The following is a 24,841-nucleotide window of genomic DNA, read 5'->3' as shown; positions in this document are numbered from 1 at the left end:
ATGACTGAACACTCCTGCATGAATTTGGAGAGACTGAACATGTTGCTGAAGTGAAAGAATAACCACAATCGGTAGCCATGTGGCCAAACTCTGTCCTGACCAGAGGATCAGATGGGGAGGCTGTGTAACGGGATAATCCTAAAGCCTGTAAGGAGTTAGGAGTGAATTCAATTTGAACCAAAACCTGAAAGTTGATTGCAGATCTGATCGACTTGATTTAGAAAACAAGAGACTCTTCTGAGGTGAAGCGAGATGGATTCAGTTTGATGTCTGTAGAGGTAAATGGAGAGAACCAGAGGGAACCCAAGAAAGCTAGCAGAAACTTTGATTATAGAATAGAGGCGAGATGGAGAGAAAGGTGTCTAGAGTGTCAGTGGCGTAGTTACTAGTTACCAAGCACACACACACTTTGCACCTAAACTAGCTACCGTATATTACACTATAGTCTCGACTCATGGTCAAACATTGGACGTCATCAACATAAATAATAATGGCATATCTGTATATGACAAAATATCAAATAAACTATTCATATAATTGAATTTTTCTTAGTTTATGTTGGATAAGCATAACATTTTGTTGTAGATTGCTACTGACTATTTTACCCCCCTCACCCACCCTCTCAAAAGCTACTTGAAATGTTCTCTGTAGGAGATTGGTTATCTGAGCTGTGATACAGACTGTCTGATCATATCAGCAGCTTGAACTTGATGACTCGCCTTGATTTGTGGGCTTTCAATCAACTTGAGCCGGTTCTATCAGCTGTAAAAGACCATGAGATGTGATTGAGACCACCTAGCCAGCCCCCTGTTCCCAGAGACCAGCTTTCATGAACTGTCACTTTAATGAAGCAAAGTACACACAATGCAGGACAGATACATTTATACAGTACTAAGCTGCCAAACGTTTAGATTTGTTCACCACATTGCTACCATAGTATAGCTTTACCACGGCCGTTGTGTGTCTATGTGCATGTGCAGACTGATTATAAAATGTACTGAGAACCTCATTGCAGCATGTGCAGTACAATGCATGAGCTGTCAGTGTGTCCTTTACCCTGAGGAAGGAGTCCAGGGATCCGTTTTCCATGAACTCAGTGATGATCATCACAGGGCTGCTCTTGGTCACCACCCCCTCCAGATGGATGATGTTGGGGTGGTCGAACTGGCCCATGATGGACGCCTCGCTCAGGAAGTCCCGCCTCTGACGATCAGTGTAGCCGGCCTTCAGCGCCTTAATAGCCACCAGGGTCTCCCTCTTCCCTGGCTGCCGGAGGTTTCCACTGCACACCTCCCCAAACTCACCTTACAGGAAGATGAGGGCAGTCAGTGGACTAACAATAAAGCCTTGATCTAAAACTTCGAGTTACTCTATCACCATCAGTGTTTTCTCTGACATAGTCTTCACAGGAAAACTGTGTTTTTATCTTGTTAGGAAAACTGTGTTTTTATCTTGTTAGACAGTAACATGACATGTTGCATTCATATGGCGAGGCCTGCCCTGATGTACTAAGCAGTGAGTACCCTCAGAGCCCTGCTGAAGAGTTCCAGTAAGTACCCTAAGATGCCCTCTGTTCAGTCCTCACTGCCTTTATCTGATACCATTTCCATGCACTGTTTTCATTTACCTGCACCAATAACTTGTTCAATCTTGACACAAGAAATGTCAATCTCCTTGGCAAACTCTCTGACTGCTTCATTAGGGTCCTCATACGTGAAGGGGTCGATGTAGATCTTCATTCCTGGTGACACTTCAACAGAGAGATAGAAGAGACAGCAACAGCTACACACACAACTGAAACATACCAGCATCCTGCATTTTTTTTACATATTCTCCCAAATCAACGTGTTGTGCACAGTAAACAGTGTTACTTACTGTGACCACTGGTGTAATGTTGGAGTTTGTCTGTGTAGTCTGATTCTGGTCTGTCAGGACTTCTCCTGCTGAGGACAAAAACACAGAGGCTTGCATGTCAAGAGATCCGTCCCCATGAACTGTACAGCTCCGTCCACTGACGACGTGTGATATGGATGAAGCTCTGGAAAAATCGGATAAGTGGACCTTGAGTTTTGAGATTGTTTTGCCAAAACACAGGCAGTGAGGTTTTACATCAGTAAAGAAGAACTTATGTCTGATGCACAGCACTTTGTTTTTGAGCCGTTGTGGTTTTAAACTTAAAACCTTTTATTCATATCGTCACATACAATAGTACTCAAAACAACATAGTGAAATGGGACCTCTGCATTTAACCCATCCTAAGCATTAGAAGCAGTGGGTTGCTGGGAAGCATCTGGGGAGCAACTTGGGATTCAGTGTCTTACTCAAGGATTTAGCGAAACGTGTCGTGGAGAATAAAATATTTAAACTTTGGACAGAAATGCCGTCCACCGTTACCGTTGTCGGTATTCTCTTATGTCCCCATGCACTAACATGATATCCGGTTTATACCAGAATACTTGATTCCATGGGATTGCAGCATAATTAAAGGTAGACCCGCACTATCCCGAGCCACAGCCGCCACAGAATTTCTATTAACAAGTGAAAGGGGATATATATAATATTGATTTATGCACCTATTATTTCACTATTTGTGCATTTAACAGTCATGTCTATGTTTTACCTTACGTGTACAGTTTTGGTGTCCTTATCCAAAGCTTTTATTTCTATTTTAGTACATCAAGAGATTAAAAAAAAAAAAAAAGTTGTCCAATTCCTAGTATCTGATTCATGAGTAATTCAATTCAATTTAAATTCAATGTGGCTTCATTGGCATGACAGTTTAAACTTTTTAGCATTTTTTAGTTCATTGTTTTGGGTGATACTCTTTTAACGGTACTTAAATGGAAACACACGTTATTATTATATTGTTTCACGGCCTGTAACATTACTGGCTCACCTGCGGCAGACAATTATGAAGACAGTGATGGCAATGATGAAGACTACCCCTGCAGCAGCAGAACCGATGATGAGTGGGAGCTTCTCCTGGATACTGGAGTTATATTCTTCTACAGGTGAAACGACAGAAAACCAAGAACTGTGACTCATGTTCAGTGATAGATGAGATCACCTTGTAGGAAGCACCTGGGGCGAACGTATGGGCGGATCTAGTTGGTCAGTAAAACTGATTGCCATTCCTACCTTCAGTCATAGTTTGGAAGTACATTTTGCCACTAAAGCGTCCAAATCCAGCAACAGTCCGAGCCCGAACCTGGAAGACGTAGATAGTTCCAGGCTTCAAGCCTTGTATGACTGCTGTGTTGGTCTGACTCCTGGTTAGAGACGAGTTCCACTCTGCCTGGTTCTGAAAAAGAATCAGACAAATGGATTTAACTAAAATCACTGGAGCAGTAAGATTGACACTTTAGAATCAGGAGTCATGATGTCTGTATGAGCCATCTTAATAAGTGACTAACTCTTCATCATCAGCACTGATGTACCTTCTCATAATACTGCAGCTCATAGTCCAGAATCACTCCATTGGGCTGATCAGGCTGGGACCAGGACAGGGTGACGCTGTTCGGGGCTCTGCCAACCTGGTGGATGATGGACACTGCTGATGGTGCTGAGAAGAAAACAAGGAGAAGCGAAGTTAGAGGCTGTAGAGAAAAAACTGACCACTGAAACTAAAAATATAACTGAAGCTGTTGGTCTTTCACTCAAAGAGAAATCAGGCCTGTAAGACGTTGGGTTAGACTCACCAGCCTGGTTGGTGGTGATGTTGACGGACGTGTACTGTGGTGAATAAGGACTCTGGTCAGACACTCCATTGACAGCTTGTATTTCAAAGGTGTACTGTGTGTGAGCCAGGAGGTCGTTGATGTGGACGCTGGTGTCGGTTAGTCCCAGCTGACGAGGGACAAACTGCACGTTGTCTCCACAGCGGGTGCAGCCACCCCGCCCACTGCCGCAGCTTTTACATATGATGTTGTAGACAACGTCTTCTCGGCCACCGCCCTCCAGTGGGGGGCTCCACTCCAGCCTCAGAGAGGTCTCATTCACGATGGAGATCACGTTCTGTGGAGCTGATGGAACAGCTGGAAGAGAACAGGGTGTTATACTAACACTGTACTTTAAAACTTGTAACACTGATTCATTAGTATTTATGTACTTCTACTTTCCATCACTACAGCTTACTGCCTCTTCTGGGTTTATTTTCAGCCTGTGTTGTTTAACTAATACCCAACATATGACATACATGAAATAAACACCTCAGATTTACTTCTAAAGAAGAATCTTTAACTTTAAAGCACAGACCTGAGAGGTATCCATGGCAATAACTCTCATGATGTGTATACTTGTTTACAGAAACTGTTGAGAGGCAAGTTAGAAAAAAATGTATTCTGATGATCCAGTTTTTAAATCTGATGCATCTTGTTTTCTCTCCTGTGCTTATGACTTAAGAACAGGTGAAAAAAGTTTATGTTTTCCTTTTATCTGTAAAACAGTTGAAAAAAATGTTTGGCAGGTGAAATGTTTTTTGTGTGTTTGTTCTTTTACTACTAATTTCAGCCACAAGAGGCTGAAGTGCACCCCTCCCAAGTTCCAAATAGGCATTCAGTGTTTTCTTTGATGGCAGATTAGGGCCTATTAAAATAGATTTCTAGCCAAAAGAGACATGTAGGCTCGTCCAGTCCATGTCGATGTGTCCTTGTGCTCCTGAAGGCTGTGCCTACAGTGTTTGAATGGGTGTCAATGGTCCTGATGGCCAGGTGGCACCTTGCATGGTAGCTCCTGTCATCAGTGTATGAATGGGTGTGAATGAAGAGCTTTGAGTGATCGGAAGACTAGAAAGCAACGGATCACAAAACTACAGTTCAGATCATGTTCGTCGGATCGTCAGATGGATAGGTGTTCACTGCTGTTTGCAGCAGGTACACATGACAGACTTGTGTATACATACTTGTACAAGGCATCTGTGAAGGGTCGGAGTCACTGCGGTAGTAGCCATTGCGACAGACACAGTTAGTTGCTCCCTCGCTGGTGGTTCGGCTGTTTATGGGGCACTGCAGACATTTGTGGTCTCCCTGTGCAGCCTTGAAGAAGCCTGATCCACATGCTGTATTGGAGATATACAGTAGTGGATAAGAGGAATGACAGAAAAAAGAAATGAGACCAGCAAAATGCATGATACAATGCACTATACAAGAAGAAAAAAAAGGTCCAGTGTCAGTTTAAAATCATGTTGGCTATTGGCTACTTTGGTATCAGAACCATCAGTATTAGTAGTCAGATTCAAAAATACTCTGTCCGAGCTTTTTCATCTCTACATTTTCCCCGGAGGGCATATGTTAGCCCAGACATCTGCATCTCATCAAGGTCAGCTCATCATAGCGACATGTACTGGGACTCCTTCAGATGCTGTCAGTTCCACTGTCCACAGGATCATAAGACATGTCAGAACACAGTCTGGGATTAGAAAAGACATGAAAGACAGAATAGGAGAAAGCAAGAGAACTGTAGTATTTATTACTATTTTCCTTAGCAGACCCGTGACCCTCTAAACCAGGGGTATTCAATTAAAATCACACACACACACACACACACACACACACACACACACACACACACACACACACACACACACACACACACACACACACACACACACACACACACACACACACACACACACACACACACACACACACACACACACACACACACACACACACACACACACACACACACACACACACACACACACACACACACACACACACACACACACACACACACACACACACACACACACACACACACACACACACACACACACACACACACACACACACACACACACACACACACACACACACACACACACACACACACACACACACACACACACACACACACACACACACACACACACACACACACACACACACACACACACACACACACACACACACACACACACACACACACCCTAGGGTGGGGCAGTGCAAAAGAGAGCATAAAACAGGCACAATCAGACAGTATAAGCAAAAATAAAGGTTTATTGGTCCATCCCACTGGCAGTTCCTTTAACTCAAAAATCAAAAATCAAACAAAAAGGTCCATGAAATAAACATAAAGCATCCCAGAGTAGAAAGTGGTTTCTTCACCAAAACAGTAATCCAACCCTGCCAAGTCCTTGGTATCTGTTCCTCCATGTAGGCATCCTCTCTCCTACTCCGGGCCCAACTCTTCTCTCATGGTGCTCTCCCCTCTGCCCTTTATTCAGTTTCCCAGCCCTGCCTCAATTAGGGGCCTTAAGCACCTGCAGCTGGGTGCCTGATGAGGCAGTCTAGGAGTTGTAGTCTCTAGCCCGGCGGCCATTTTGGGTTGTGGGCCCTGATCCTGGGTGAGGATGTAGCGCCCCTCCACCACCTGTCCCCTTGTGATGCCACAATATATACAGGTGCTGGTCATATAATTAGAATATCATCAAAAAGTTGATTTATTTCACTAATTCCATTCAAAAAGTGAAACTTGTCTATTATATTCATTCATTACACACAGACTGATATATTTCAAATGTTTATTTCTTTTAATTTTGATGATTATAACTGTCAACTAAGGAAAATCCCAAATTCAGTATCTCAGAAAATTAGAATATTACTTAAGACCAATACAAAGAAAGGATTTTTAGAAATCTTGGCCAACTGAAAAGTATGAACATGAAAAGTATGAGCATGTACAGCACTCAATACTTAGTTGGGGCTCCTTTTGCCTGAATTACTGCAGCAATGCGGCGTGGCATGGAGTCGATCAGTCTGTGGCACTGCTCAGGTGTTATGAGAGCCCAGGTTGCTCTGATTCATTCTGTACACATGACATCAAACACACTTCTGTCCATACTGATAGAGGGATCCCTCCTGTTGCTCTCCCTAAGGTTTCTTCCTCTTTTCTCCCCGATAAAGGGGTTTTTGGGGAGTTTTTCCTGTTCCGATGTGAGGGTCCTGGGACTGAGGATGTCGTATGTGTACAGATTGTAAAGCCCTCTGAGGCAAATTTGTGATTTTGGGCTCTCCAAAAATAAACTTAATTGCTTTCATTTTGAAGGCAACTGTTGCTGTTTTAGTTTTAGTACATTTGTGAATGTGTGCGAGCTGCAGCGTCACTGCAATGTGTTGGTGATGCTGAGCGGCACGGATATCTGAGGCTTTGCCAGCTAAGCTGCTAAAGCAACATGCTCAGAAGATGTTGGTTCTCTTTGGATCCACCTACATATGTGAACAAACATTCTCTGTGATGAAGTTTAACAAATCCAGATACAGATCCTCTCTCACTGACCATCACCTGTCAGCTGTCCTTCACATCTCACCTCACACATTCAGCCTGACTTCAGTGCACTCGTTCACTGAACTGAAAAACAGAAAATTAGGTAATTGGACTACAAACAATAGTAATAATTACTAAACAAATTTTGCAGAAACATGATCCCTGTCAGTGTTTTACTATTATATATGAATATTACATATGTATATTTGTTTGGATCATTCTTCCTGCTGCAGATGTTTCAGGTGGAGCTCATTTTAACTCCTTCATACTCTGTTGTTCAGTTTGGGTAGTTAGGAAAGGTTTGAACAATTGTAATGTGCAAAGTAACTAGTAACTAAAGCTGCCAGACAAATGTGGTGCAGTAAAGAGTACAATAGTTCCCTCTGAGATGTAGTGGAGTGGACGGGACGGCGCAGGTGCTCATCCAGGCTCTTGTCATCTCCCGCCTTGACTACTGCAACTCACTACTTGCCGGAGCCCCGGCGTCGGCCATCAGACCTCTGGAGCTTGTCCAGAAAGCTGCAGCTCGTCTGGTGTTCAATCACCCCAAGTTCTCCCACACAACTTCCCTTCTCCGTTCTCTACACTGGCTCCCGGTAAGAGCTCGCATCCAGTGTAAGACTCTGGTGCTAGCCTACAGGGCAGTGAAAGGAACAGCTCCTTCCTATCTCCAGGCCATGGTCAAGCCCTACACCCCTGCCTGACCACTTCGTTTTGCTGCATCGGTTGCCCCGTCGCTCAGAGGTCCCTGTGGCCGATCGACCCGGTCACGGCTGTATTAGTTTGTTGTACTTATTGTATTCCTTTTAGTTTGTTGTACTTATTGTATTCCTTTTAGTTTGTTGCACTTATTGTATTCGTATTAGTTTGTTGCACTTATTGTATTCCTTTTAGTTTGTTGCACTTATTGTATTCGTATTAGCTTGTTGCACTTATTGTATTCGTATTAGTTTGTTGCACTTATTGTATTCATACTAGCATGTTGCACTTATTGTATTCGTATTAGTTTGTTGCACTTATTGTATTCGTATTAGTTTGTTGCACTTATTGTATTCATACTAGCATGTTGCACTTATTGTATTCGTATTAGTTTGTTGCACTTATTGTATTCGTATTAGTTTGTTGCACTTATTGTATTCATACTAGCATGTTGCACTTATTGTATTCCTTTTAGTTTGTTGCACTTATTGTATTCGTATTAATTTGTTGCACTTATTGTATTTGTATTAGTTTGTTGCACTTATTGTATTTGTATTAGTTTGTTGCACTTATTGTATTCGTATTAGTTTGTTGCACTTATTGTATTCGTATTAGCTTGTTGCACTTATTGTATTCGTATTAGTTTGTTGCACTTATTGTATTCGTATTAGCTTGTTGCACTTATTGTATTCGTATTAGTTTGTTGCACTTATTGTATTCCTTTTAGTTTGTTGCACTTATTGTATTCGTATTAGTTTGTTGCACTTATTGTATTCGTATTAGCTTGTTGCACTTATTGTATTCGTATTAGTTTGTTGCACTTAATGTATTCGTATTAGTTTGTTGCACTCATTGTATTTGTATTAGTTTGTTGCACTTATTGTATATGTATTAGTTTGTTGCACTTATTGTATTCCTTTTAGTTTGTTGCACTTATTGTATTCGTATTAGTTTGTTGCACTTATTGTATTCGTATTAGTTTGTTGTACTTATTGTATTCCTTTTAGTTTGTTGTACTTATTGTATTCCTTTTAGTTTGTTGCACTTATTGTATTCGTATTAGTTTGTTGCACTTATTGTATTCCTTTTAGTTTGTTGCACTTATTGTATTCGTATTAGCTTGTTGCACTTATTGTATTCGTATTAGTTTGTTGTACTTATTGTATTCGTATTAGCTTGTCGCACTCATTGTATTCGTATTAGTTTGTTGCACTTATTGTATTCGTATTAGTTTGTTGCACTTATTGTATTCGTGTTAGTTTGTTGCACTTATTGTATTCCTTTTAGTTTGTTGCACTTATTGTATTCGTATTAGTTTGTTGCACTTATTGTATTCATACTAGCATGTTGCACTTATTGTATTCGTATTAGTTTGTTGCACTTATTGTATTCGTATTAGTTTGTTGCACTTATTGTATTCCTTTTAGTTTGTTGCACTTATTGTATTCGTATTAGTTTGTTGCACTTATTGTATTCATACTAGCTTGTTGCACTTATTGTATTCGTATTAGTTTGTTGCACTTATTGTATTCCTTTTAGTTTGTTGCACTTATTGTATTCGTATTACTTTGTTGCACTTATTGTATTCGTGTTAGCTTGTTGCACTTATTGTATTCGTATTAGCTTGTTGCACTTAATGTATTCGTATTAGTTTGTTGCACTTATTGTATTCGTATTAGTTTGTTGCACTTATTGTATTCGTATTAGTTTGTTGCACTTATTGTATTCGTATTAGTTTGTTGCACTTATTGTATTCGTGTTAGCTTGTTGCACTTATTGTATTCATATTAGTTTGTTGTACTTATTGTATTCGTATTAGCTTGTTGCACTTATTGTATTCGTATTAGTTTGTTGCACTTATTGTATTCGTATTAGTTTGTTGTACTTATTGTATTCGTATTAGTTTGTTGTACTTATTGTATTCGTATTAGCTTGTTGCACTTATTGTATTCGTATTAGCTTGTTGCACTTATTGTATTCGTATTAGTTTGTTGTACTTATTGTATTCATATTAGCTTGTCGCACTTATTGTATTCGTATTAGTTTGTTGCACTTATTGTATTCGTGTTCGTTTGTTGCACTTATTGTATTCCTTTTAGTTTGTTGCACTTATTGTATTCGTATTAGTTTGTTGCACTTATTGTATTCCTTTTAGTTTGTTGCACTTATTGTATTCGTATTAGTTTGTTGCACTTAATGTATTCGTATTAGTTTGTTGCACTTATTGTATTCGTATTAGTTTGTTGCACTTATTGTATTCGTATTAGTTTGTTGCACTTATTGTATTCGTATTAGTTTGTTGCACTTATTGTATTCGTGTTAGCTTGTTGCACTTATTGTATTCATATTAGTTTGTTGTACTTATTGTATTCGTATTAGCTTGTTGCACTTATTGTATTCCTTTTAGTTTGTTGCACTTATTGTATTCGTATTAGTTTGTTGTACTTATTGTATTCGTATTAGTTTGTTGTACTTATTGTATTCGTATTAGCTTGTTGCACTTATTGTATTCGTATTAGTTTGTTGCACTTATTGTATTCCTTTTAGTTTGTTGCACTTATTGTATTCGTATTAGCTTGTTGCACTTATTGTATTCGTATTAGTTTGTTGTACTTATTGTATTCGTATTAGCTTGTCGCACTTATTGTATTCGTATTAGTTTGTTGCACTTATTGTATTCGTGTTAGTTTGTTGCACTTATTGTATTCGTATTACTTTGTTGCACTTATTGTATTCGTGTTAGCTTGTTGCACTTATTGTATTCGTATTAGTTTGTTGTACTTATTGTATTCGTATTAGTTTGTTGCACTTATTGTATTCCTTTTAGTTTGTTGCACTTATTGTATTCGTATTAGTTTGTTGTACTTATTGTATTCCTTTTAGTTTGTTGTACTTATTGTATTCCTTTTAGTTTGTTGCACTTATTGTATTCGTATTAGTTTGTTGCACTTATTGTATTCCTTTTAGTTTGTTGCACTTATTGTATTCGTATTAGCTTGTTGCACTTATTGTATTCGTATTAGTTTGTTGTACTTATTGTATTCGTATTAGCTTGTCGCACTCATTGTATTCGTATTAGTTTGTTGCACTTATTGTATTCGTATTAGTTTGTTGCACTTATTGTATTCGTGTTAGTTTGTTGCACTTATTGTATTCCTTTTAGTTTGTTGCACTTATTGTATTCGTATTAGTTTGTTGCACTTATTGTATTCATACTAGCATGTTGCACTTATTGTATTCGTATTAGTTTGTTGCACTTATTGTATTCGTATTAGTTTGTTGCACTTATTGTATTCCTTTTAGTTTGTTGCACTTATTGTATTCGTATTAGTTTGTTGCACTTATTGTATTCATACTAGCTTGTTGCACTTATTGTATTCGTATTAGTTTGTTGCACTTATTGTATTCCTTTTAGTTTGTTGCACTTATTGTATTCGTATTACTTTGTTGCACTTATTGTATTCGTGTTAGCTTGTTGCACTTATTGTATTCGTATTAGCTTGTTGCACTTAATGTATTCGTATTAGTTTGTTGCACTTATTGTATTCGTATTAGTTTGTTGCACTTATTGTATTCGTATTAGTTTGTTGCACTTATTGTATTCGTATTAGTTTGTTGCACTTATTGTATTCGTGTTAGCTTGTTGCACTTATTGTATTCATATTAGTTTGTTGTACTTATTGTATTCGTATTAGCTTGTTGCACTTATTGTATTCGTATTAGTTTGTTGCACTTATTGTATTCGTATTAGTTTGTTGTACTTATTGTATTCGTATTAGTTTGTTGTACTTATTGTATTCGTATTATCTTGTTGCACTTATTGTATTCGTATTAGCTTGTTGCACTTATTGTATTCGTATTAGTTTGTTGTACTTATTGTATTCGTATTAGCTTGTCGCACTTATTGTATTCGTATTAGTTTGTTGCACTTATTGTATTCGTGTTCGTTTGTTGCACTTATTGTATTCCTTTTAGTTTGTTGCACTTATTGTATTCGTATTAGTTTGTTGCACTTATTGTATTCCTTTTAGTTTGTTGCACTTATTGTATTCGTATTAGTTTGTTGCACTTAATGTATTCGTATTAGTTTGTTGCACTTATTGTATTCGTATTAGTTTGTTGCACTTATTGTATTCGTATTAGTTTGTTGCACTTATTGTATTCGTATTAGTTTGTTGCACTTATTGTATTCGTGTTAGCTTGTTGCACTTATTGTATTCATATTAGTTTGTTGTACTTATTGTATTCGTATTAGCTTGTTGCACTTATTGTATTCCTTTTAGTTTGTTGCACTTATTGTATTCGTATTAGTTTGTTGTACTTATTGTATTCGTATTAGTTTGTTGTACTTATTGTATTCGTATTAGCTTGTTGCACTTATTGTATTCGTATTAGTTTGTTGCACTTATTGTATTCCTTTTAGTTTGTTGCACTTATTGTATTCGTATTAGCTTGTTGCACTTATTGTATTCGTATTAGTTTGTTGTACTTATTGTATTCGTATTAGCTTGTCGCACTTATTGTATTCGTATTAGTTTGTTGCACTTATTGTATTCGTGTTAGTTTGTTGCACTTATTGTATTCGTATTACTTTGTTGCACTTATTGTATTCGTGTTAGCTTGTTGCACTTATTGTATTCGTATTAGTTTGTTGTACTTATTGTATTCGTATTAGTTTGTTGCACTTATTGTATTCCTTTTAGTTTGTTGCACTTATTGTATTCGTATTAGTTTGTTGCACTTATTGTATTCGTATTAGTTTGTTGTACTTATTGTATTCCTTTTAGTTTGTTGTACTTATTGTATTCCTTTTAGTTTGTTGCACTTATTGTATTCGTATTAGTTTGTTGCACTTATTGTATTCCTTTTAGTTTGTTGCACTTATTGTATTCGTATTAGCTTGTTGCACTTATTGTATTCGTATTAGTTTGTTGTACTTATTGTATTCGTATTAGCTTGTCGCACTCATTGTATTCGTATTAGTTTGTTGCACTTATTGTATTCGTATTAGTTTGTTGCACTTATTGTATTCGTGTTAGTTTGTTGCACTTATTGTATTCCTTTTAGTTTGTTGCACTTATTGTATTCGTATTAGTTTGTTGCACTTATTGTATTCATACTAGCATGTTGCACTTATTGTATTCGTATTAGTTTGTTGCACTTATTGTATTCGTATTAGTTTGTTGCACTTATTGTATTCCTTTTAGTTTGTTGCACTTATTGTATTCGTATTAGTTTGTTGCACTTATTGTATTCATACTAGCTTGTTGCACTTATTGTATTCGTATTAGTTTGTTGCACTCATTGTATTCCTTTTAGTTTGTTGCACTTATTGTATTCGTATTACTTTGTTGCACTTATTGTATTCGTGTTAGCTTGTTGCACTTATTGTATTCGTATTAGCTTGTTGCACTTAATGTATTCGTATTAGTTTGTTGCACTTATTGTATTCGTATTAGTTTGTTGCACTTATTGTATTCGTATTAGTTTGTTGCACTTATTGTATTCGTATTAGTTTGTTGCACTTATTGTATTCGTGTTAGCTTGTTGCACTTATTGTATTCATATTAGTTTGTTGTACTTATTGTATTCGTATTAGCTTGTTGCACTTATTGTATTCGTATTAGTTTGTTGCACTTATTGTATTCGTATTAGTTTGTTGCACTTATTGTATTCATACTAGCTTGTTGCACTTATTGTATTCGTATTAGTTTGTTGCACTTATTGTATTCCTTTTAGTTTGTTGCACTTATTGTATTCGTATTACTTTGTTGCACTTATTGTATTCGTGTTAGCTTGTTGCACTTATTGTATTCGTATTAGCTTGTTGCACTTAATGTATTCGTATTAGTTTGTTGCACTTATTGTATTCGTATTAGTTTGTTGCACTTATTGTATTCGTATTAGTTTGTTGCACTTATTGTATTCGTATTAGTTTGTTGCACTTATTGTATTCGTGTTAGCTTGTTGCACTTATTGTATTCATATTAGTTTGTTGTACTTATTGTATTCGTATTAGCTTGTTGCACTTATTGTATTCGTATTAGTTTGTTGCACTTATTGTATTCGTATTAGTTTGTTGTACTTATTGTATTCGTATTAGTTTGTTGTACTTATTGTATTCGTATTAGCTTGTTGCACTTATTGTATTCGTATTAGCTTGTTGCACTTATTGTATTCGTATTAGTTTGTTGTACTTATTGTATTCGTATTAGCTTGTCGCACTTATTGTATTCGTATTAGTTTGTTGCACTTATTGTATTCGTGTTCGTTTGTTGCACTTATTGTATTCCTTTTAGTTTGTTGCACTTATTGTATTCGTATTAGTTTGTTGCACTTATTGTATTCCTTTTAGTTTGTTGCACTTATTGTATTCGTATTAGTTTGTTGCACTTAATGTATTCGTATTAGTTTGTTGCACTTATTGTATTCGTATTAGTTTGTTGCACTTATTGTATTCGTATTAGTTTGTTGCACTTATTGTATTCGTATTAGTTTGTTGCACTTATTGTATTCGTGTTAGCTTGTTGCACTTATTGTATTCATATTAGTTTGTTGTACTTATTGTATTCGTATTAGCTTGTTGCACTTATTGTATTCCTTTTAGTTTGTTGCACTTATTGTATTCGTATTAGTTTGTTGTACTTATTGTATTCGTATTAGTTTGTTGTACTTATTGTATTCGTATTAGCTTGTTGCACTTATTGTATTCGTATTAGTTTGTTGCACTTATTGTATTCCTTTTAGTTTGTTGCACTTATTGTATTCGTATTAGCTTGTTGCACTTATTGTATTCGTATTAGTTTGTTGTACTTATTGTATTCGTATTAGCTTGTCGCACTTATTGTATTCGTATTAGTTTGTTGCACTTATTGTATTCGTGTTAGTTTGTTGCACTTATTGTATTCGTATTACTTTGTTGCACTTATTGTATTCGTGTTAGCTTGTTGCACTTATTGTATTCGTATTAGTTTGTTGTACTTATTGTATTCGTATTAGTTTGTTGCACTTATTGTATTCCTTTTAGTTTGTTGCACTTATTGTATTCATACTAGCATGTTGCACTTATTGTATTCGTATTAGTTTGTTGCACTTATTGTATTCGTATTAGTTTGTTGCACTTATTGTATTCCTTTTAGTTTGTTGCACTTATTGTATTCGTATTAGTTTGTTGCACTTATTGTATTCATACTAGCTTGTTGCACTTATTGTATTCGTATTAGTTTGTTGCACTCATTGTATTCCTTTTAGTTTGTTGCACTTATTGTATTCGTATTACTTTGTTGCACTTATTGTATTCGTGTTAGCTTGTTGCACTTATTGTATTCGTATTAGCTTGTTGCACTTAATGTATTCGTATTAGTTTGTTGCACTTATTGTATTCGTATTAGTTTGTTGCACTTATTGTATTCGTATTAGTTTGTTGCACTTATTGTATTCGTATTAGTTTGTTGCACTTATTGTATTCGTGTTAGCTTGTTGCACTTATTGTATTCATATTAGTTTGTTGTACTTATTGTATTCGTATTAGCTTGTTGCACTTATTGTATTCGTATTAGTTTGTTGCACTTATTGTATTCCTTTTAGTTTGTTGCACTTATTGTATTCGTATTAGTTTGTTGTACTTATTGTATTCGTATTAGTTTGTTGTACTTATTGTATTCGTATTAGCTTGTTGCACTTATTGTATTCGTATTAGCTTGTTGCACTTATTGTATTCGTATTAGTTTGTTGTACTTATTGTATTCGTATTAGCTTGTCGCACTTATTGTATTCGTATTAGTTTGTTGCACTTATTGTATTCGTATTAGTTTGTTGCACTTATTGTATTCGTATTACTTTGTTGCACTTATTGTATTCGTGTTAGCTTGTTGAACTTATTGTATTCGTATTAGTTTGTTGTACTTATTGTATTCGTATTAGTTTGTTGTACTTATTGTATTCGTATTAGTTTGTTGCACTCATTGTATTTGTATTAGTTTGTTGCACTTATTGTATACGTATTAGTTTGTTGCACTTATTGTATTCATTTTAGTTTGTTGCACTTATTGTATTCCTTTTAGTTTGTTGCACTTATTATATTCGTATTAATTTGTTGCACTTATTGTATTTGTATTAGTTTGTTGCACTTATTGTATTTGTATTAGTTTGTTGCACTTATTGTATTCGTATTAGTTTGTTGCACTTATTGTATTCGTATTAGCTTGTTGCACTTATTGTATTCGTATTAGTTTGTTGCACTTATTGTATTCGTATTAGCTTGTTGCACTTATTGTATTCGTATTAGTTTGTTGCACTTATTGTATTCCTTTTAGTTTGTTGCACTTATTGTATTCCTTTTAGTTTGTTGCACTTATTGTATTCGTATTAGTTTGTTGCACTTATTGTATTCGTGTTAGTTTGTTGCACTTATTGTATTCCTTTTAGTTTGTTGCACTTATTGTATTCGTATTAGTTTGTTGCACTTATTGTATTCATACTAGCATGTTGCACTTATTGTATTCGTATTAGTTTGTTGCACTTATTGTATTCGTATTAGTTTGTTGCACTTATTGTATTCCTTTTAGTTTGTTGCACTTATTGTATTCGTATTAGTTTGTTGCACTTATTGTATTCATACTAGCTTGTTGCACTTATTGTATTCGTATTAGTTTGTTGCACTTATTGTATTCCTTTTAGTTTGTTGCACTTATTGTATTCGTATTACTTTGTTGCACTTATTGTATTCGTGTTAGCTTGTTGCACTTATTGTATTCGTATTAGCTTGTTGCACTTAATGTATTCGTATTAGTTTGTTGCACTTATTGTATTCGTATTAGTTTGTTGCACTTATTGTATTCGTATTAGTTTGTTGCACTTATTGTATTCGTATTAGTTTGTTGCACTTATTGTATTCGTGTTAGCTTGTTGCACTTATTGTATTCATATTAGTTTGTTGTACTTATTGTATTCGTATTAGCTTGTTGCACTTATTGTATTCGTATTAGTTTGTTGCACTTATTGTATTCGTATTAGTTTGTTGTACTTATTGTATTCGTATTAGTTTGTTGTACTTATTGTATTCGTATTAGCTTGTTGCACTTATTGTATTCGTATTAGCTTGTTGCACTTATTGTATTCGTATTAGTTTGTTGTACTTATTGTATTCGTATTAGCTTGTCGCACTTATTGTATTCGTATTAGTTTGTTGCACTTATTGTATTCGTGTTCGTTTGTTGCACTTATTGTATTCCTTTTAGTTTGTTGCACTTATTGTATTCGTATTAGTTTGTTGCACTTATTGTATTCCTTTTAGTTTGTTGCACTTATTGTATTCGTATTAGTTTGTTGCACTTAATGTATTCGTATTAGTTTGTTGCACTTATTGTATTCGTATTAGTTTGTTGCACTTATTGTATTCGTATTAGTTTGTTGCACTTATTGTATTCGTATTAGTTTGTTGCACTTATTGTATTCGTGTTAGCTTGTTGCACTTATTGTATTCATATTAGTTTGTTGTACTTATTGTATTCGTATTAGCTTGTTGCACTTATTGTATTCCTTTTAGTTTGTTGCACTTATTGTATTCGTATTAGTTTGTTGTACTTATTGTATTCGTATTAGTTTGTTGTACTTATTGTATTCGTATTAGCTTGTTGCACTTATTGTATTCGTATTAGTTTGTTGCACTTATTGTATTCCTTTTAGTTTGTTGCACTTATTGTATTCGTATTAGCTTGTTGCACTTATTGTATTCGTATTAGTTTGTTGTACTTATTGTATTCGTATTAGCTTGTCGCACTTATTGTATTCGTATTAGTTTGTTGCACTTATTGTATTCGTGTTAGTTTGTTGCACTTATTGTATTCGTATTACTTTGTTGCACTTATTGTATTCGTGTTAGCTTGTTGCACTTATTGTATTCGTATTAGTTTGTTGTACTTATTGTATTCGTATTAGTTTGTTGCACTTATTGTATTCCTTTTAGTTTGTTGCACTTATTGTATTCGTATTAGTTTGTTGCACTTATTGTATTCGTATTAGTTTGTTGTACTTATTGTATTCCTTTTAGTTTGTTGTACTTATTGTATTCCTTTTAGTTTGTTGCACTTATTGTATTCGTATTAGTTTGTTGCACTTATTGTATTCCTTTTAGTTTGTTGCACTTATTGTATTCGTATTAGCTTGTTGCACTTATTGTATTCGTATTAGTTTGTTGTACTTATTGTATTCGTATTAGCTTGTCGCACTCATTGTATTCGTATTAGTTTGTTGCACTTATTGTATTCGTATTAGTTTGTTGCACTTATTGTATTCGTGTTAGTTTGTTGCACTTATTGTATTCCTTTTAGTTTGTTGCACTTATTGTATTCGTATTAGTTTGTTGCACTTATTGTATTCATACTAGCATGTTGCACTTATTGTATTCGTATTAGTTTGTTGCACTTATTGTATTCGTATTAGTTTGTTGCACTTATTGTATTCCTTTTAGTTTGTTGCACTTATTGTATTCGTATTAGTTTGTTGCACTTATTGTATTCATACTAGCTTGTTGCACTTATTGTATTCGTATTAGTTTGTTGCACTCATTGTATTCCTTTTAGTTTGTTGCACTTATTGTATTCGTATTACTTTGTTGCACTTATTGTATTCGTGTTAGCTTGTTGCACTTATTGTATTCGTATTAGCTTGTTGCACTTAATGTATTCGTATTAGTTTGTTGCACTTATTGTATTCGTATTAGTTTGTTGCACTTATTGTATTCGTATTAGTTTGTTGCACTTATTGTATTCGTATTAGTTTGTTGCACTTATTGTATTCGTGTTAGCTTGTTGCACTTATTGTATTCATATTAGTTTGTTGTACTTATTGTATTCGTATTAGCTTGTTGCACTTATTGTATTCGTATTAGTTTGTTGCACTTATTGTATTCGTATTAGTTTGTTGCACTTATTGTATTCATACTAGCTTGTTGCACTTATTGTATTCGTATTAGTTTGTTGCACTTATTGTATTCCTTTTAGTTTGTTGCACTTATTGTATTCGTATTACTTTGTTGCACTTATTGTATTCGTGTTAGCTTGTTGCACTTATTGTATTCGTATTAGCTTGTTGCACTTAATGTATTCGTATTAGTTTGTTGCACTTATTGTATTCGTATTAGTTTGTTGCACTTATTGTATTCGTATTAGTTTGTTGCACTTATTGTATTCGTATTAGTTTGTTGCACTTATTGTATTCGTGTTAGCTTGTTGCACTTATTGTATTCATATTAGTTTGTTGTACTTATTGTATTCGTATTAGCTTGTTGCACTTATTGTATTCGTATTAGTTTGTTGCACTTATTGTATTCGTATTAGTTTGTTGTACTTATTGTATTCGTATTAGTTTGTTGTACTTATTGTATTCGTATTAGCTTGTTGCACTTATTGTATTCGTATTAGCTTGTTGCACTTATTGTATTCGTATTAGTTTGTTGTACTTATTGTATTCGTATTAGCTTGTCGCACTTATTGTATTCGTATTAGTTTGTTGCACTTATTGTATTCGTGTTCGTTTGTTGCACTTATTGTATTCCTTTTAGTTTGTTGCACTTATTGTATTCGTATTAGTTTATTCCTTTTAGTTTGTTGCACTTATTGTATTCGTATTAGTTTGTTGCACTTAATGTATTCGTATTAGTTTGTTGCACTTATTGTATTCGTATTAGTTTGTTGCACTTATTGTATTCGTATTAGTTTGTTGCACTTATTGTATTCGTATTAGTTTGTTGCACTTATTGTATTCGTGTTAGCTTGTTGCACTTATTGTATTCATATTAGTTTGTTGTACTTATTGTATTCGTATTAGCTTGTTGCACTTATTGTATTCCTTTTAGTTTGTTGCACTTATTGTATTCGTATTAGTTTGTTGTACTTATTGTATTCGTATTAGTTTGTTGTACTTATTGTATTCGTATTAGCTTGTTGCACTTATTGTATTCGTATTAGTTTGTTGCACTTATTGTATTCCTTTTAGTTTGTTGCACTTATTGTATTCGTATTAGCTTGTTGCACTTATTGTATTCGTATTAGTTTGTTGTACTTATTGTATTCGTATTAGCTTGTCGCACTTATTGTATTCGTATTAGTTTGTTGCACTTATTGTATTCGTGTTAGTTTGTTGCACTTATTGTATTCGTATTACTTTGTTGCACTTATTGTATTCGTGTTAGCTTGTTGCACTTATTGTATTCGTATTAGTTTGTTGTACTTATTGTATTCGTATTAGTTTGTTGCACTTATTGTATTCCTTTTAGTTTGTTGCACTTATTGTATTCATACTAGCATGTTGCACTTATTGTATTCGTATTAGTTTGTTGCACTTATTGTATTCGTATTAGTTTGTTGCACTTATTGTATTCCTTTTAGTTTGTTGCACTTATTGTATTCGTATTAGTTTGTTGCACTTATTGTATTCATACTAGCTTGTTGCACTTATTGTATTCGTATTAGTTTGTTGCACTCATTGTATTCCTTTTAGTTTGTTGCACTTATTGTATTCGTATTACTTTGTTGCACTTATTGTATTCGTGTTAGCTTGTTGCACTTATTGTATTCGTATTAGCTTGTTGCACTTAATGTATTCGTATTAGTTTGTTGCACTTATTGTATTCGTATTAGTTTGTTGCACTTATTGTATTCGTATTAGTTTGTTGCACTTATTGTATTCGTATTAGTTTGTTGCACTTATTGTATTCGTGTTAGCTTGTTGCACTTATTGTATTCATATTAGTTTGTTGTACTTATTGTATTCGTATTAGCTTGTTGCACTTATTGTATTCGTATTAGTTTGTTGCACTTATTGTATTCCTTTTAGTTTGTTGCACTTATTGTATTCGTATTAGTTTGTTGTACTTATTGTATTCGTATTAGTTTGTTGTACTTATTGTATTCGTATTAGCTTGTTGCACTTATTGTATTCGTATTAGCTTGTTGCACTTATTGTATTCGTATTAGTTTGTTGTACTTATTGTATTCGTATTAGCTTGTCGCACTTATTGTATTCGTATTAGTTTGTTGCACTTATTGTATTCGTATTAGTTTGTTGCACTTATTGTATTCGTATTACTTTGTTGCACTTATTGTATTCGTGTTAGCTTGTTGAACTTATTGTATTCGTATTAGTTTGTTGTACTTATTGTATTCGTATTAGTTTGTTGTACTTATTGTATTCGTATTAGTTTGTTGCACTCATTGTATTTGTATTAGTTTGTTGCACTTATTGTATACGTATTAGTTTGTTGCACTTATTGTATTCATTTTAGTTTGTTGCACTTATTGTATTCCTTTTAGTTTGTTGCACTTATTGTATTCGTATTAATTTGTTGCACTTATTGTATTTGTATTAGTTTGTTGCACTTATTGTATTTGTATTAGTTTGTTGCACTTATTGTATTCGTATTAGTTTGTTGCACTTATTGTATTCGTATTAGCTTGTTGCACTTATTGTATTCGTATTAGTTTGTTGCACTTATTGTATTCGTATTAGCTTGTTGCACTTATTGTATTCGTATTAGTTTGTTGCACTTATTGTATTCCTTTTAGTTTGTTGCACTTATTGTATTCGTATTAGTTTGTTGCACTTATTGTATTCGTATTAGCTTGTTGCACTTTTTGTATTCGTATTAGTTTGTTGCACTTAATGTATTCGTATTAGTTTGTTGCACTCATTGTATTTGTATTAGTTTGTTGCACTTATTGTATACGTATTAGTTTGTTGCACTTATTGTATTCCTTTTAGTTTGTTGCACTTATTGTATTCGTATTAGTTTGTTGCACTTATTGTATTCGTATTAGTTTGTTGTACTAATTGTATTCCTTTTAGTTTGTTGTACTTATTGTATTCCTTTTAGTTTGTTGCACTTATTGTATTCGAATTAGTTTGTTGCACTTATTGTATTCCTTTTAGTTTGTTGCACTTATTGTATTCGTATTAGCTTGTTGCACTTATTGTATTCGTATTAGTTTGTTGTACTTATTGTATTCGTATTAGCTTGTCGCACTCATTGTATTCGTATTAGTTTGTTGCACTTATTGTATTCGTATTAGTTTGTTGCACTTATTGTATTCGTGTTAGTTTGTTGCACTTATTGTATTCCTTTTAGTTTGTTGCACTTATTGTATTCGTATTAGTTTGTTGCACTTATTGTATTCATACTAGCATGTTGCACTTATTGTATTCGTATTAGTTTGTTGCACTTATTGTATTCGTATTAGTTTGTTGCACTTATTGTATTCCTTTTAGTTTGTTGCACTTATTGTATTCGTATTAGTTTGTTGCACTTATTGTATTCATACTAGCTTGTTGCACTTATTGTATTCGTATTAGTTTGTTGCACTTATTGTATTCCTTTTAGTTTGTTGCACTTATTGTATTCGTATTACTTTGTTGCACTTATTGTATTCGTGTTAGCTTGTTGCACTTATTGTATTCGTATTAGCTTGTTGCACTTAATGTATTCGTATTAGTTTGTTGCACTTATTGTATTCGTATTAGTTTGTTGCACTTATTGTATTCGTATTAGTTTGTTGCACTTATTGTATTCGTATTAGTTTGTTGCACTCATTGTATTCGTGTTAGCTTGTTGCACTTATTGTATTCATATTAGTTTGTTGTACTTATTGTATTCGTATTAGCTTGTTGCACTTATTGTATTCGTATTAGTTTGTTGCACTTATTGTATTCCTTTTAGTTTGTTGCACTTATTGTATTCGTATTAGTTTGTTGTACTTATTGTATTCGTATTAGTTTGTTGTACTTATTGTATTCGTATTAGCTTGTTGCACTTATTGTATTCGTATTAGCTTGTTGCACTTATTGTATTCGTATTAGTTTGTTGCACTTATTGTATTCGTATTAATTTGTTGCACTTATTGTATTCGTATTAGTTTGTTGTACTTATTGTATTCGTATTAGTTTGTTGCACTTATTGTATTTGTATTAGTTTGTTGCACTTATTGTATTTGTATTAGTTTGTTGCACTTATTGTATTCGTATTAGTTTGTTGCACTTATTGTATTCGTATTAGCTTGTTGCACTTATTGTATTCGTATTAGTTTGTTGCACTTATTGTATTCGTATTAGCTTGTTGCACTTATTGTATTCGTATTAGTTTGTTGCACTTATTGTATTCCTTTTAGTTTGTTGCACTTATTGTATTCGTATTAGTTTGTTGTACTTATTGTATTCGTATTAGTTTGTTGCACTTATTGTATTTGTATTAGTTTGTTGCACTTATTGTATTTGTATTAGTTTGTTGCACTTATTGTATTCGTATTAGCTTGTTGCACTTATTGTATTCGTATTAGTTTGTTGCACTTATTGTATTCGTATTAATTTGTTGCACTTATTGTATTCGTATTAGTTTGTTGTACTTATTGTATTCGTATTAGTTTGTTGCACTTATTGTATTTGTATTAGTTTGTTGCACTTATTGTATTTGTATTAGTTTGTTGCACTTATTGTATTCGTATTAGTTTGTTGCACTTATTGTATTCGTATTAGCTTGTTGCACTTATTGTATTCGTATTAGTTTGTTGCACTTATTGTATTCGTATTAGCTTGTTGCACTTATTGTATTCGTATTAGTTTGTTGCACTTATTGTATTCGTATTAGCTTGTTGCACTTATTGTATTCGTATTAGTTTGTTGCACTTAATGTATTCGTATTAGTTTGTTGCACTCATTGTATTTGTATTAGTTTGTTGCACTTATTGTATACGTATTAGTTTGTTGCACTTATTGTATTCATTTTAGTTTGTTGCACTTATTGTATTCCTTTTAGTTTGTTGCACTTATTGTATTCATATTAGCTTGTTGCACTTATTGTATTCGTATTAGCTTGTTGCACTTATTGTATCCGTATTAGCTTGTTGCACTTATTGTATCCGTATTAGTTTGTTTCTGCACTGTAATTCTGCTCTGGTTTATGCTCTTAGATGCTTGTTTAAAGGAGATGCACTTATGACTTCTGGTGACTAGTAGTTCTCTTGAATACCTATGCTGAATACACTTATTGTAAGTCGCTTTGGATAAAAGCATCTGCTAAATGACTGTAATGTAATGGAAGTACAAAGTTGAATAAAATGGAAACACTCAAGTAAATAATTTGTACTTGAGTAAAGTACTTAAGCAAATATACTTAGTTACAGTCCACCACTGATCATAATATTTACTCTTACCACTCATAGCTTATCAAAACCATACAATTTACTGCTTTTTATAAAGAGGTGGCTTAATATTGAGCAGGATTGAGTTCAGTCTATTGGTCCGGCCCTCCACAACAGTCCCTGTTTCTCATTTGGGAAAAATAATTGCCCATCCCTGTTCCCCTAAATCCTCACTGCTCCTTCAACCTTTTCACAGGTTGTTTTCACTTCATGAAAGTTAATTGTAACCTCCTTGGTCACCTAAAATGCCTTAGTCAGCGGTCGGTTGTACTTAGCTTCATGCATTCGCATCAATTGTGGTTGTGAAAAAAAAAGAAGATTTGACGGAATACAAACTCAAGACTTCAAAACTATAGTCCACAAACCAATGGGTGATGTCACGTTGACTATGTCCTTCTTCTTATATACAGCCTGTGCCTGATACTTCTAGACCTCATTAAAGTTTATCATAGCGCAGGCCTTCCATTCAGGAAAACAGTGCTCTTTTTATTCGTCTTTTCATATTCATTCATCTTTAATGCACCACTCACTGTCCTCCTTTGTTCCCAGGGAACAGTTTAAATTCCTAAACAACAATGCATCTGGTTGTGTATGTTTTAGGTATATTGTCATCTCACTTTGATCTGTAAATACACAACTGTATTCAACTTTTACTGTAACAATGAAGTAAAAGTGTGTATGAAGCT

At 34.2% G+C, this 24,841-nt stretch overlaps 1 protein-coding gene across 3 annotated transcripts in view; it reads right to left on the bottom strand.

Annotated features, from left to right (window-relative positions):
• LOC142938487 (ephrin type-B receptor 2-like) overlaps window positions 1-24,841 on the bottom strand; it is a 75,652-nt gene that overhangs the window by 13,464 nt on the left and 37,347 nt on the right. Inside the window, exons 4-11 of one of the 3 annotated variants that reach the window (XM_076081688.1) lie at window positions 4,901-5,056; window positions 3,699-4,034; window positions 3,438-3,562; window positions 3,139-3,301; window positions 2,897-3,005; window positions 1,876-1,943; window positions 1,628-1,753; window positions 1,057-1,304 (exon numbers count right to left, since the gene is read on the bottom strand). In XM_076081688.1, the coding sequence (XP_075937803.1) occupies window positions 1,057-1,304; window positions 1,628-1,753; window positions 1,876-1,943; window positions 2,897-3,005; window positions 3,139-3,301; window positions 3,438-3,562; window positions 3,699-4,034; window positions 4,901-5,056 (1,331 nt within the window). The remainder of the gene's footprint in view (window positions 1-1,056; window positions 1,305-1,627; window positions 1,754-1,875; window positions 1,944-2,896; window positions 3,006-3,138; window positions 3,302-3,437; window positions 3,563-3,698; window positions 4,035-4,900; window positions 5,057-24,841) is intronic. The other 2 variants (XM_076081689.1, XM_076081690.1) reach the window with 2 other exon arrangements.

Source organism: Anarhichas minor, unplaced genomic scaffold (assembly GCF_050575085.1).
Source record: "Anarhichas minor isolate MPS153535 unplaced genomic scaffold, ASM5057508v1 ptg000086l, whole genome shotgun sequence".
Classification (NCBI taxonomy): Eukaryota; Metazoa; Chordata; class Actinopteri; order Perciformes; family Anarhichadidae; genus Anarhichas; species Anarhichas minor.
This window is presented reverse-complemented; position numbering and strand designations above follow the sequence as displayed.